The sequence below is a fragment of the Diplotaxodon limnothrissa genome, linkage group LG1, assembly GCF_057381915.1.
Source record: "Diplotaxodon limnothrissa isolate DT_005_m linkage group LG1, D_limnothrissa_male_GT1.1, whole genome shotgun sequence".
Taxonomy (NCBI): domain Eukaryota; kingdom Metazoa; phylum Chordata; class Actinopteri; order Cichliformes; family Cichlidae; genus Diplotaxodon; species Diplotaxodon limnothrissa.
Genome location: NC_140596.1, coordinates 4246449 through 4261675, shown reverse-complemented (window position 1 = coordinate 4261675; position 15227 = coordinate 4246449). Strand labels below are relative to the sequence as shown.

At 41.6% G+C, this 15227-nt stretch overlaps 1 protein-coding gene across 1 annotated transcript in view; it reads left to right on the top strand.

Moving 5' to 3' along the window:
• The window catches only part of LOC146639282 (neural-cadherin-like), a 347375-nt gene that overhangs the window by 267524 nt on the left and 64624 nt on the right, over positions 1 to 15227 (top strand). The window contains exons 30-32 of the mRNA XM_085358982.1: positions 1417 to 1540; positions 10780 to 10960; positions 14341 to 14507. Coding sequence (XP_085215108.1) covers positions 1417 to 1540; positions 10780 to 10960; positions 14341 to 14507 — 472 coding nt within the window. The remainder of the gene's footprint in view (positions 1 to 1416; positions 1541 to 10779; positions 10961 to 14340; positions 14508 to 15227) is intronic.

Genomic DNA, 15227 nt, shown 5'->3' with positions numbered 1-15227 from the left:
GCCGGATGAGACTGTATGCTCTCTCTTTGCCATAAAACCTCAGAATTATTTTTGCAAAAGTAACAACGAATTTAACCCAAAAAGAAATTATACACCAGATTTAATAGAAACTGTTTGTGTTGTCTTTTATGAGTTTATATACAGAACATGTGATTAAAAAAACAAAAACATATTTGTTTCATGATAAAAACTATGAAAATCTACCAGTAAGCTTTATTGTAATTGTAAAAATGATAATTATTCAAAACTATTTGGCTCAGTGTCACAAAATCTACAACATTTACATTTAAGAAAATGCGACATCCCATTGTTTATATGGGATGTCGTATGCATATATACATTTAAGCCACAGACCTTTTTTGTGCCACAGACCAGTTTAATGTCAGACAATATTTTCACGGACCGGCCTTTAAGGTGTCGGCGATAAATATAACAAAATAAAATGATACGACCAAGACAAAAATTGTGGTATTTTGTAAATATAATAATAAACGTGAATTCACTTTATTAGCAGCGTCATCCTGAAATGCGGCAACAACATTGAGAGTAACATCCTCCTCTCTGCCCCTTAATGCTCTCTGGTCGCTATGGTAACGCGTAAATATTTCTTTAAAAATATTAAATATTTTTTTAAAAAGACACAACTACAACACGGGAAAACACCCAGAGAAACCGAGTTAACGATAAAAACCCTGAAAACCATAAATTTCACACCCGAACCTCAGCTCTCGTGGCCTGGGATCAGTCCGTGGCCTGAGGGTTGGGGACCGCTGATTTAAGGAACTGCAAATGTAAAGAACTGTCCAAAGTTTTGCAGTTAGCGTTGCAGCCCCATAGACCATCGAAGTATGGTATTAATATTAACAACTAATTTTACTGTTTGGCTGTAATTGTAGTGCTCTTATCAGCGTTCTATGTTTACCAAATGATTGTTGCCATTCCCCTGCGTCTGCCTGCTGTTTGGACGGGGTTGTAGCCCCAAAAACATTAACTTAGATGAAAAATACTCTTGCTGCTGGACAACGAACGTCTATCCTCTGAGATTCTTCCACAGACTGTGGATACTCGTGACAACACCGACAATCAGAGATGGAGAATAAGATTGTTGTTGTTGTTTTAGAGCAGCAACTTCTCTTTCATAAAGAGACAGAAAAAGAAAATAAGGGGCATCCAGAAAAGTAAAAAGAAGATTTACGCCACATTTTAATTAGGCGACTTAGCAGAATGAACCAGCAGATTTTGTTTGCTGATAACATGTTCGATTTCCTATTTTGAACTGCAAACGGCTGATTAAAATAAGACTGTTAAGTGCTAAAGCAGCAGGTTCAGGCTCTTTCTCATTGCTGCAAAGTCTTATAGTTTTCTGTTTCATCCTTCCTTGCTTTTTGAATGCTTCTGTCACGCTGTGTGTTTTAGACACCTGAACATGAGTCAGGTGCTTCAGCTCGGCGGTGTGAACGAGGACATCCCATACATCTACCCCCAGCTTCAGCACAAACACTTCACCGGCTGCGTCCGTAACCTCATCGTGGACAGCAAGGTAACACACTTTATAATACAATGGCACGCACGCACACCCATACATAACCACACAACCATTAGCACACCAGTATGCAAGCAAAGTTAAACTCACACCTGCACTCCAGCTGATAAATGGATTAATAACAGGCTTCGACATTCACAGTCCCCTTGTGCCATGTGAGAGATGGGTTTTTATGCTTTTAACTGTAATCTCAAAGAAATTTCAAATGTTACACACATGCACTTTAAGAGTGAAATGGAATATGAACCTTTCCCCTCCTACCCAGTCTGACATCAAATCGAGACTTTCAAGTAACCAGCTCTGCCGGAGTTAAAAAGTCAAGGACTCTATACTCAGCCATGACAATCTGAGCCCAGCCCCAACAAAATCCAAATCATTTCTGTATGAACACAGGCTTCTCTTATGATAGCCTCGTGTGAACCTGCAGTCTTCTGAAGCCTGAAATTTTGGTTAAAATTGCACGTTTTGCTACAATTTTTGGTTATGAATCAAATAAAGCTGTGACTGCTAAATTTTGCTCCTGTCCATCTAAAACTGCTGAGCCTCGGCTGCTTTAACTGGTATTTAGACATAAATGTCAGGCTTTTCAGACTGGATTGCCAAAGATTGTGTGAGATGTGGGTTCCCTGATAATCAAAACTCACATGGCAGAAAATTAGAAATTAAATGGGTCTGCTTGGAAGATGTTTGACTTTCAGCTCCAAATAGGTTATGTGTTACCTATTAAACTTTTTTAAATTACCTTTGTTACTCGCTGCTTGTGATAATGTCACATTCTCACTCTGCATCTGTTCAATAGTGGCATTTATGATTCAGACTTCGTTTAAACTGTCCTCCACAGTTAGATGTGTTTTCAATCTGGTGGAAAAATGTCATCAGAATTTTGGGCAATATTGTCTTAATATCTGAAGGTAACAGGGGGCATAGGATACTTGGGTAGGGTGGTGCAGACAAGGATTGTGGAGTGTGTCTCACATGTGCAACTGTTGGGTAGTGCTAGTCCATCTCTATCATGGCATGTCTTCAGGTGCTGAAGGGTGCCCCAGGTTGTAGATGGCTTGTTTACCTTGGGAGGCCTGTGTTGTATTCAAAGGGTGAGCAACTAAACTCTTAACACCAACCGACATCTTCGTTGCGCCCTGCTGGAAGGAGGTGGGCCAAACTGATCCAGAGACGAGCACAACTAGAGGCATCTGTTAATAACCACCACAGTTAAACTTCCTCTGTATAGATTTTGTTGGTAGCAGACCTTTCATCATCTTTCCTGGAGGTGAAGCTAACTTGGATTGAGTTTGGGGTTAGTGGAGGTAAAGCTGTAAAGAAAAGGTGTGCACTTGATTTCTAACATTGTATAAAAGATTTACATAGGCAACTTGTTCTCTCATATTGGTTTCTGGGGTATGCAATAATGTGAGGGTGTCGGCTGCCACCTTGTTAGTGGTCAGATGTTACCATATTTAGATAATACGGTAGCTATGGTTGCTGGCTAACGTAGCTAGTGCAGCTAGCTAATGTAGCTAGTGCGGTTAGCAAGCTGCATCACACAGACAGACAGCCATGTTATGTGTCAGATAGCTCTCAGTCAGTTCAGTGACTCCAGTAAAGAGAAGCAATCCCTAAAAATAGCCATTCACCTATAGCAGCCAATCAAATCATAGCTTTGTAACAGGGAAGTCTGCAGGTAGACTCACTTTTGTAGGCAGTTTCAATGTCCATTAGGGGAACTTTGCAGTTGTGGCACTTTGGCGTGTGCGTCAGAGGTTACCGTTTGGACAAAAGGAAAGACTCACTTTAAAAACAAAGGAAATAGTAATTTCTTTATTCCAATTATCCTTTTTATCTTTTTTCATGATTGCTGGAAGCCAACAGTGTTTTTAAAATCAAATAAAATCACCCAGTTCTGTTTTGACTGCATGTTGCAATCTGCTGCAGCTAGGGTTGCCAACTCCCTGAAAAATAAATAAGGGACACCTCGTGGCCAGGGCCGGGCAACCCAGTTGTCTTCACCCTTCCCAGTGTGGTAGCTCTTTTTTTTGTGTGTGAAATTATTTTTTAACCATTTGACTTGAATTTGATTTAAGCAGATGCATATTCTTTGTGATATGACCATATGGGAAACAAATGATCATTTAGCCGTTTATTTTTAGCTCAAAATGACAACATTAACACAGTAAAACAGGTCTCTTTCTTAAACAGAAGCCTGTCATGCTTAACTTTTGAGGATATAAGTAAATCTTTCTTTAAAAGAACTCTGTCCTGCTTAACTTAAAATTATATAAATTAATAGAAAACAATAGAACAAAATCATTCTTGTAACAGTGCACATTTAGTGCATTTAGTACAACTGGCTTCAGTTGAGGTATTATTTCAGCTTTTCTAAAGCTAATCAGGTTTGTAAACCCACTTGTTCCCATGATTACGCATCATAACTCATCATCATTATTCATCTATGTATTACTTTTATGTATTAGTGATCTATTTGTTGTAATCATCTATCCTTGCAGTTGTTTATTACACAAAATAAGTTATATTATCACACTTCTGGCCACATAGCGCTGATATTCACTGCACATGCCCATATTAACCTTAACCAGAGGGTTTAAACAACAAACCAGTGTTTACATACCATATCTGCTTCTGCCGTGGCCTGGTGGACAAGAAATTGGTTAAGGGTTCCCTGAGCTTTCACGCCCCTCATGTTCTTCATGTGCCCACCACTAGAAGCATGCCTATGGAAAAAGTGCGCCGGCACACAGTGCAGTGCGCTTTAAAGGTGTTATGGTGTATTTTCCCAGCCAGGTGTTTCCCTTTTCCCATTCCTCCCAGTACTTTTGCAGCCTATTTTTCTTTCTCTGAGCGAACAAACATTGCTGCTCTAATGCTGGGCTTACACTGTGCGATTTTTGGCCCATTTTGAGCCGATTTTTGAGTCGTGCGACCGATTTGGTGATCGGCCCGATTTTGGCCTTCATCGTGCATCGTGTAGTATACGTGGGGTAACGAGAAGCGATTAACACCTCGAGCAGCTCCCGATCATCAATCGCTCGTGAGCCGCTCACACTGCTCACGCGCAAACAGGTAAACGTCGGTGAAAAAGACGGTGCAGCTCGGCTGTGCAGCGTGTGATCTGGACACAAGCGATGGAGGCACAACTTGTAGAACTTTGGAAAGCTCATCCGAGCCTTTTCGATGTGGCATCACAAAATTATCACGACCACAACAACCGTGAAAATAGTTGGATTTACACTGCTGCTCATTCACAGCTGCCTGATCAATGTTTTTCATTAGCAATTTAGCAAAGTTGATGGTGGTGGTGTGTCTGTGTGAGTGAAAGACAGAGAGAGCGAGCGACAGATTTTCTGTTATAACCTTCATGTTATGGAGGCACAGTGTGAGCACTCAGGTCGCATCAGAGCATCGGGCCGTATAGTGTGAGACCTGCATCGTGACCTACCAACTTCTAACCCTGCGAGTCAATCGTGCAGTTTGAGCAGGAGCTGAATAACGTGACTGAAAAAATCGCACAGTGTCTGCCCAGCTTTAGGTGTACTGTCGTCCGAGACTTGCACCGCAGTGTCGGCGTTTGTTTCCCTGTTGGCCATGCTTCTTGTTGTGGTCATCTGTTGTCTTCCGGTATTTTCTCCGTAAGCGACCTTTCATCGACCAATGAGATGAGCGGTAATCTGAATTGTCATACTCGAATTGTCATAAGTGTGCTGTCAGCTCATTGGTCACAAAGCAGGAGAGGGGCTGGGAATTATGTTTTCCAACAAAGCGTTAATTCCATTAAAAGTTATAGACTACTTTTGATTCTCACTGGATTACGGGACAAAGTGCGTCCCTTATTAGCTCAATACGGGACGTGTGCTTTTGTTTCTAAATACGGGACGATTCCGTATTTTAAGGGACGGTTGGCAACCCTAGCTGCAGCTACTAATTTAAATTAAGTGAGAGAAGTGAACAACGGGTAGTAGCGTATTTTTGCTGGACCATTTCAGGGAAGTTATTCAAATGTTGGAGTGGAAGATTTTGACTAAATGCACACTTTTATTAAAAAAACATCACAGGAAATTTATGTGGACAGGCCTGGTATGCTTTTAAATGCAGATGAGCAAAATAGTTTTTCTCCTGCTGATTCCGCTTCCATCGCATTATGCCAGCACTGCGTATGATGGATTTCTTTCTTAGAGTTAAATCACATGAGCCTCACATAATGGACGTGGAGGAGATCATATTTCTAGGTATAAAACGGAGATTGGTTTGTACAGTTTAAGATTATATTCTAAATAATTTATGAAATTATATTTCACTAGTCATAACAGAGTATATTATATGGCTCAGTGTTGAGAGAATTACTGTGAGACTGCTGTTCATCATTGTCTGGATTATGGTCACTCTCTAATGTGCGTGTGTGTGCGTGTGTGTGCGTGTGTGTGTGTGTGTGTGTGTGTATAGAAGTAGTGAGGACCGGGAAAACACTGAAAGCTGGCTCAGAGTGGGTTATTTGTGGCTTGCCTTCAGCCGGGTACACATGAGCATTTAATGCGCTAGGACCGCTGAGTTAATTGATTAGCCCGACCAGCCAACCAATAAAAACAGTCAATAATGTGAGCCTAATATCATGAGCCAACTACTACACAACCTCTCTGTCACTTTAGTCCAATACATGTTCCGTTTAATGAGGTCAGTGTCAGCACAAACGGGTTCATTACCAGGCATATGTCGCTCTCTCGGTGTCCTACAGACACATCCTCTGTTTCCAGCATTAAATAGTAATTGGTTGTTTGCTAAAAAAAACAGTCATGATGCAGAAGTTTTAAACACATAAAACTGTGCAACTGACAAGTTTCCATCATTTAGTGTGTGTGTGTGTGTGTGTGTGTGTGTGTGTGTGTGTGTGTGTGTGTGTGTGTTTCCTTCTTTTTTCTTGTGGTCCACTCATATTCTAAGGACTCCTCTTCAGTCTGCTAATAAGGTATTTCTGTGTATGCAGGTGTGTCTGTGTGTTGCTAAGTAATAACCCAGGTGTTTTGTGGGAAAGAGCAGTTATTATTCTGCACACAACCTTGGCCAGTCAATTCAAACATCCTTTCGTTCAGCACTCCGGTAAGGTGTGAGGAGCCACGAGGCCTCTAGGGGTGGCTTTTAGAACTGTTGTCTCTATAAACACAATTTATTTGTATCCATTCAGTAGACAATTTGAAAGCTCTGTTAAGATGTTGAATCTCAAGAGCGGTGATATTAAAGGATATAAGTCTGTCTTTCTGCAGTGCTGAAGGCTTGGAGTTAGTGTGGTTTACCTTAGCCAGGGATGTAGCAGGAGGCTGCACAAACACTGTGTACTAATGAGAGGAATCTGCATGATGTGTGTGGGCGGACATGAGTATAATAAATCCCCAAAAGCATGCAACAGTAGGCGTGCTGATGATTAATAATGTTGATGGACATGTTCCGGCATTGTATGATTTTTATTTTTTTCCTTTTCCTCTGGTGTTGTTGTTCCTTTCCTTGCAAAAATGCTCCAGTGTGTCATGTTTGTTGCTATAGCAACATCATCTGTTTCTGCATGGGTGTGAGTGCCTGTCGATGAGGTAAAAAGGTAGCTGATGTTGATATGTCCTCCTCACCGGCAGTATGGGTGGGAATCACAGACGAGCTCACTGCCGCGGCACGATGTGAACAAAAGCAACGTTATCATGACTTTTAGTTTTTATGTACGAATCCAAAACTAACAACACAAAGCAGGGATTAAGAAAAACAGCCCAAAGACAGTAAATGCAATTGCCACAGTGAAGTGAAGGCTACAGCGCTACAGGCCTGACTGCTCACCACTGCCTATTAAAATTTGGTGTCTCAGTAGCTTTAACGTCACTTGTGTTAGCTCAGCGTTGGCATACTGTCTGCACAGATGTTTACAGAGAGCTGATGTTGTGTTAGCAGCATATTATTGGGGCAATCGTAGCTCAAGAGTTGGGAGTTCGCGTTGTAATCAGAAGGTTGCCGGTTCGAGCCCCGGCTTGGACAGTCTCGGTCGTTGTGTCCTTGGGCAAGACACTTCACCCGTTGCCTACTGGTGGTGGTCAGAGCGCCACACTGGCAGGGGCGCCAGTGTCCGGCAACCTCGCCTCTGTCAGTGCACCCCAGGGTGGCTGTGGCTACAATGTAGCTGCCATCACCAGTGTGTGAATGTGTGTGAATGGGTGGATGACTGGATGTGTAAAACGCTTTGGGGTCCTTAGGGACTAGAAAAGCGATATACAAATACAGGTCATTTACCATTATTGTTTCCGTTTTGGATGCAGTTGCATTTCACCATTGTGCTCTTGCCCATTCATTAAATAAAAATAAAAGTAATGTCTGTACCTCCAGTCCTCAAAGCTGTAAGATCACGTCACCATTTTCCTCTGTATCCACCCGCTATAAGGCTAATTGCTCATACAGAAAAGCAGAGCTGCATGTTTGAATCTTTGTACACAGGCGGAGTGAAGACAGCATCAGGAACTATATACTAATTGTCCTTTATAAGTTATTTATTTAGAGAAATTAATAATGTATTTACAGAAATAACACTTTATTCCAAAAACACCTGCCTGCAACCTGGAATTGGCTAATCAGTCAGTCCTTAATTGGAACAAAATCACAGTTGACCATGGTCAGCTAGCATTAGCATTAGCATTAGCTTTGCCAAAGCTGCACAGTTATTTCTACTGAAGAGTAGCAGCTCATCCATAACATCATTCTTTCAGTTGTTCTCTAAAATCCTGTCTGGGTTTAGTTTGAGTAGATGGGTTGATGTATTCTTCAGTATTTTGGGAAAATCTAAAGAACATCTTGCCTGCCTATATGTATGTTAGCTACAGTCTGCGGTAATGTGCACACAGGTTTAGTTCATATGTATAAAACTCTCACATTGCTAACAGACACAGTGTTACTGAAAGTAATGAGCTTCTTATGAAACCAAGCTAGTAAACCAGTAGAGAGATTTTGGGAGGCAGAAAAAACTATTCAGAAGCTGCTGAATTTTTCCACAGAATCTGCAAGGCCGCTGAGCAAAGCAAACGTGGTTCATTCTCATGTCTTGAACATTTTTTATGATAGTTTTAGTATGAAAATCTACCAGTACAAAGGTACAAATTTAAGTAAGTTTTTGGCTTGAAAAATTCTCATCGCAGTTCCCATTGACTAAATTAACACTGCATACCATGTTGTCTTAATTAAAACCAGTGAAGTGTGGTGCATGGCTGCATGTAACCTAAACAGGAAAAGGTGAATGAATTAAAAGGATAAATGAGACTGGAGTAAGCCCGGTGGTAATAGTGAGGTTGCATCCAGGTAAAAAGACAGGAAATTATTTCCTTTTAATATGCTTCTATTCTGGAGCTACCTCTCTGCCTCTCTTACCCCTGCTGTCACTCACCTTTGTCCGTTTTCCACTTTCTCCATCCTCGTCTTATCATTATTCTGCTTTCCTTTCTCCCTTCAGCTCTCAGAGTAGCATTACAGCTTTAAGGTTTTCTGTGCTTTTGACATATCTGTCACTACATTGTTAAGTAGGGAGGTGTGCAGTTACAGCACACTGACTAATAGCTTTTTGAGTGCTACTAGCTATGATTCGAAACTTGATTTACAGAGTTTCTCAGCAAAAAGTTTACCTCATAACAGAAGTTACAGAACACTGTGGACAGATGATGTTTTCTCATTTCACCAAAATATATATTCAGCAAAAAAAGTTCTGTATGTTTTTAGGAAATCATAGTCTAGATATTGCCTTGTATTGCATTGCATTTTGCTTTTGGCAGGCATGGACACTGGGAGCAATTTAAAGCAGCTAAAATATCTTCTTTCAGACAAGTGAGGGAGTGAAATAAAATGGCGAACTAATAAAAAAAAAAAGAATTTTTAACGATATGAAACGACATCATCTTACCACATGTTGTAAATTTGAATTCAATACTTATAAAGACTCATTTCATGCTGTTTAGGTGACATTATGCCTGACTTCTGCATGTCATTGTCAGCCATCTTCATTATCACTTCCTCCAAGGTGTGACTGAAGTGCTTCAAGGTTCAGACATTTTGGGTGAAACTTCACTCTTTGCACGGCACACTCCAGCTGCATGCTTTTTCATTTAGAATGTATTTTCACTTTGTGTACATTTTTATACGCAACACCTGAAATTAATCGTGGCAAATATGGCATCCTGCTGCGTCTCTTTGTGGGGGTGTGACACTGTTTTCAGCTCAAGCCGTAATTTGTTATTCATGAAGAAGCAGCTGTATTTTTGAGTTGAGCTCATGTATCAGCCAGTGCTGTGCTCAGAGACACACGCATGCACACATACTGGAGCGACACCGATGCTCAGTCGAATCAATGGCAGACACGCCAATATGTCTTTCTGCTTTAGAATGCAGATGTTTGTCTTTCAGTCCTTGGCGATCAACATGATCAGCTCAACCCCAGAAAATTGTGGAGCTGTAGCATTTAAAGGTCAACAACCAATAAGAGCCCTCTTTGCTGGAGGTCAGAACCAATCAGCAGCTCCCTGATGGCATGATTCATTTCACTTTACAATCTTTCACATTCCTGCATCCTCTCTGCGGCACAAACACAACTCATAAAGTTTGGTCCTGGCAGGGAGGTGACTGAACATATTAATGTATTTTATGACATCCGATTGTAAGCGTTCAAGGTTCCTCTGTCCTTTCAGCTCTCCCTGTAGGTGGTCATGCTGTTTCTCTGGTCAAGAGTTTGGTTTCATCATTGTGACGAGAGACTCTGAGAGACAGAGAGATGACAATTTAAAGAAAGAGACTGTCTGAGTTTATGTCTTTCAGTGTATTTTAGAGTTTTCTTCCTCAATCGATTCATTTTCATTCTCTTTGACTTTACTTACCTCTTTCGAATATTCCGACTCTCCCTCTGGCTGCTGACCCCCTTATACGTCTGTCCCGTGTCTTCCCTAATCCCATTTTCTCTGCTGTCACTTTGCCTTTTTGCCTTCTGTATGTAAGCTACTTACTTCTTGGCACCTCTCCCTATTGCCTTCCTCGCATCTCAACTTTTCCACTTTTTCTTCCCTCCTATTTCCGCCTCGTTTTCCTTCTTGCTTTCTTGTTGTTTTACTTTGTTTATATTTTTCCAATTTCACTTCATATCCAGTTTCTCCTTTCTTCAACTTTACCTTCTCTAAATTTACTAATCCTCCCATCTCCTCCCCTGTATCTCTTCCATTCAGCTGTATGATTTGGGCTCCCCGGCCGACTCGCAGTCCAGCTCTCCAGGCTGCCTGACCACAGATAGCAGCTGTGTCAACATGGGCTATCCATCCTGTGGCCACCGGGGTCGCTGTCACGGTGAGTGGGGCTCCTTCAGCTGCCAGTGTATACCCGGATACACAGGACACCAGTGTGAAGAAGGTATGCCAATTTTTTATTATTTTTGTTTTACATTATGCAATAAAATGTTGTTCTTGACAGTAACATTAAAAAGAAAAGAAAATCATCCATGTGGCCTCAAAGATCATTTACTCCCTGTTGACTATGTCAGATTACAGTATGTGAAACGAACACATATTTGGTCATTGTCGGACAAGGAGTTTGTGCTATCACAAAATCGCTCTAAATGCTAAAATGCACACGTCCTTCCCAGCTTATCACTTCAGCTGTGTCACATGGTACAGGCTGTTTCCTCCAACAGCTTCAAGGGATCCTGAGCAGCTTTATTTTCAGTGTAATGTTTTGGTCTTCAAGGCTATAGTAAACATGGCTGTCAGAAATTTTACGGTTAACATTCCCATAAATATTGTTGACGAGAACCCCCTGTTTTGTTACCGGGTAACCTAGACTGTAAAACAGAATAAAAGCTGTGTGGCTCCAAGGCCACAACAACTATGGCAAAGGACGCAGCAGCTGAGGGTGAACCAAAGCATTTAATAAATTAGCTGAGGATGCAAATACAAACATGGAGCACTTCAGTTAAGCTGTTTTCACACAAGCAGCCCTGAACTTTTCCAAGAGCTATCCAGGGGAGCTGGATATGTGAACAAAAACATCCAGGCTAGACGTTTTCTTTAACCTGCCAACTCCCGTATACAAGGTTTGTGTTAATGTAAGTTTGTGCCTGTGTGTGTGCTGTGCAATTAACACTAACAAGTGGGTATGATGTGTGGCACCTACCACATGCTGCATCCTGGCAGCGCCACGACACATCACATTTCTAGATGTCTGAACACATGTGAAAGCGGACTATTTCCTGCTGCGTGTTGCATGTGTGAAAGCGCAACTGTGGAAAATAACCCAACTTTATTCACCTGGAAATGCCAGAAGTTAATGTTTTAAAATAGTTTTAGTGGCATTCAGTTCATTTCAGTTTTATTTGCACAGCACCAAATCACAACAGTCTCCTGAAGATACTTTATATTGTAAGGTAAAGAGCCTAAAATAGCAGAGAGAGACTCCAACTATCAAGTGACCCCCTTTTATCAAGCACTTGAGACAGTGGGAAGGAACAACTCTATTTAAGAGGGACATAAGACCAGCTGAGAAACATAATCTCTCTCCAACATGTCCTGCGGGCCCCTTTAAGTTAGACATGCCCGAAACACATCTGTAATCCAGGAGGCATCCTGGGGAGATCCCTATATCACCTCCTGAATGACTGAGCTCTTGACCCTAACTTTACGGTTCAACCCAGACACCTATCAGAATGAGGTCTGCCTGCTCTCTTGTATGTTGTTCTTATTCTTTCAGTCACTCCCAGCAGCCTGTGGCTTTAGGTGAGGGTCAGTAAGTCAACAAGTAAATCGACAGCTTTAGCTTCACACTCAGCTTTCTCTTCACCGTAATGAACAGCGTGCCAAAGCATCTGTTAATCTCCTGCTCTGCTTTACTCCACTCTCACTTGTGAGCAAGACCCTGATATACTTGAACTCCTCCACTTAATGTGTCAACTAATCCTTAACCTGAAGTAGGCAGTTAACCCTTTTCTGTCTGAGAACCACAGCCTCAAACTTGTAGTTCCCGATTCTTAGTCCGACTACACTCGGCACAGCAAATTGTCCCAGGCTGAGCTGGAGGTCACTACTGAATAAACCCAGCAGGGTCACACCATCTGCAAAAAGTAGAGACGAGATCCTGAGACTACCAGACCTCACTGCTGTCACTCATTGGCAGCGTCTATGAATTCTTCCATAAAAATTAGGATGCGCTGCCTTGACTTTTAGGGTTTAAAATAAACAAATTGAATAATGGGGTGTAAGTAGCTTTGTGAAGCGATACCCGGGACATCGCCAACTAGCCATGACAATGCTCCAAGTGTATCGCAGATATATAAATGCAGGCAAGGATGACTCAAGAAGACACTAACGGCACTCCATCAGTTTCCAATCTCAGAAGTACACTGCAGTGTAATTTTTGTTTTACTCACCAAGCAACCTACCCTGCCCCTTGGCCTAAAGAAGATGGCTTCTTCTGAGCCTCTCTGTGCTGGTCGTGTGGTTGTGGAGACAATTGGCTTATTGCAGACTTTTATTGGACTGAGATTGGCTCTTTAATGGCTCTGGTCCTACGTGGCCTCTCGCACACATCCTTGGAGTTGAGGAGGACACCTTCAGTCATGCTTTCTGCTGATCGCAGCACACTAGTCCAGGCTTTACGGTCTTGTTTGGTTTCTGCCTCCTATTTCACAGTGAGACTCAGACACGACTCGAATGTAGAATCTGAAATCGTAACAGGTCAAGATTTGGTGTGCAGTCTGTACAAATGGTTCTTTTCTTCTGTTATGTCTTATATGACAAATAGCGCTCCGGTCGTTAACAGATTAAACCATCTGTGTTTAACATGCAGCCCAGTTCCAATTTACCCCGGTGGATTGCTTTGCAAAGTAAGAAAATTACAAGGAAGTCTCTTTTTTTTTGGAATAAAACTGCAATGCGATGCAGTATTAACTGAACTGAACAAATGATAGTGAGTCACTCTCATCTTGTAAAACAAAAACTTGCAAAATTCACTATTTATTCTTTCACTCTTTAATTTAAGTATTTGCCCTTTACTCTGTTGGAGTCTACATGGAAAATAAAAAAGAAGAGGAAAGGAAAACAAATACCCCCACTTCTACTTCAAAGTATTTTGTGTATTTGACAAGCCATCGTTGAATAACGTGAGACTGTTGGTGTAAAATTGATGGTGTTGTTATGTTTTTATATAAACAGCCTGTGGCCGTGAGAGGCAAAGTAAAATTTGAGATGGAGTTTTGGGAGCTTCAAGAGGACATGGCTGATCAGCTGCATATTCCATGCCTAGAAGCACCCCCCCCCCCCCCAAAAAAAAATTTATTCGACATTGCCTTCAAGTGAGCTCTCATGAACCACTCGACTTTGTCAAAGTTACAAGGGAAGGAGACAAAGAAAAGGAAGAGGTGTGAAAGCGATAGAAGAAAATTTCACTTGCGTACGCCGTGAGATGGAAGAATGGCTTTGAGAGTTTTAGGTGTGCTTGGTTTATTCTGAGAGGCATGCACAAAAAACACTTCTGTGAAAACTTCAAACTCTTAGACAGAAGAACCCAAGCTAAACCAAACATGCATATTCTATCTTGTGCATTTAACATAGTCTTTCTGTCCCCAGCACCGGACTTTTTAAAACTGATTTAGCTGAAGTGACTTGTGGTGTCTTCTCTGTGGAGGAAAGCAGCATCCAGACTGTCTAAGAATTATGTTTTGCACTTGAAATCCTGTTTAAACGTAGCACTATGTGGCTGACCTCTGTGTGTGGTTATGTGTTTGTATCCACCAACACCAGAGGTCCCAGAGTACTCCTTTGATGGCCACAGTCACGTGCGTTACCAGTTGGCGTCCCCGCTGCCTGCCCGGAGGACATGGATCCAAGTCCTGGTTCGAACCCGTAAACACAGCAGTGTCCTTTTCAGTCTGATCTCAAAGGAGCAAAGTGAATACTTACGTCTGGAGGTGAGTGCAGGAAGATGGAGTCATCACTTTTCCTCACTTTCAGAATTTTTCATAGCAGGTTGTGAGTTTGGGTTTGGCTTTGTTGTGTGGAAAGCAATTTTATTTTACCTTCTCGCTTCATGAACAGTTTCAGATTCTGCTCTACTCTTTATCCTGTAGCAACTGCAGGCATTTTCTTTATCCACCCACTGCTCTTATGACATGCACTTTCTCTTGCTATAATGATACCTATGCAACAGACACTTTTTGAAAAGAGGTAAAAGCAACAAAAGTAACAGTTAACATAATTTGTTTCTGTAGCCATGTGTGAATTCATCGTAGTCTAAAGAGCTTGGAAAGAAAAGCGTCTGGACTTTCTTGAAGATGTTTCATCTCTCGTCCAAGAAGTTTCTTCAGTTCTAAGAGCAAATGGTGGAGAGTCATGACCATCTGTCTTCTCTGTCCAAAATGTGAACGTTGGCATCCTCAAAGGAGTGACCTTTATCCTTAAGATGCAACATCCGAGTCTTGTCCAGTTGAGGTGGCTCTTGTATGTTGTGCCATGCGTTCATGAAGTGGCTCTTTGGTCTCTCCAATGTAGACACTGTACAGCATACATTAAGTTTGCTTTTTTTTTGTCTTTTGGATGAACTGGTTTTTGTCTGAGTGTATGGCTGGGTCTGAAGTACACTGGGAAGTACACTGAAGTCTAAGGAGCTTGGAAAGAAAAGCATCTGGACT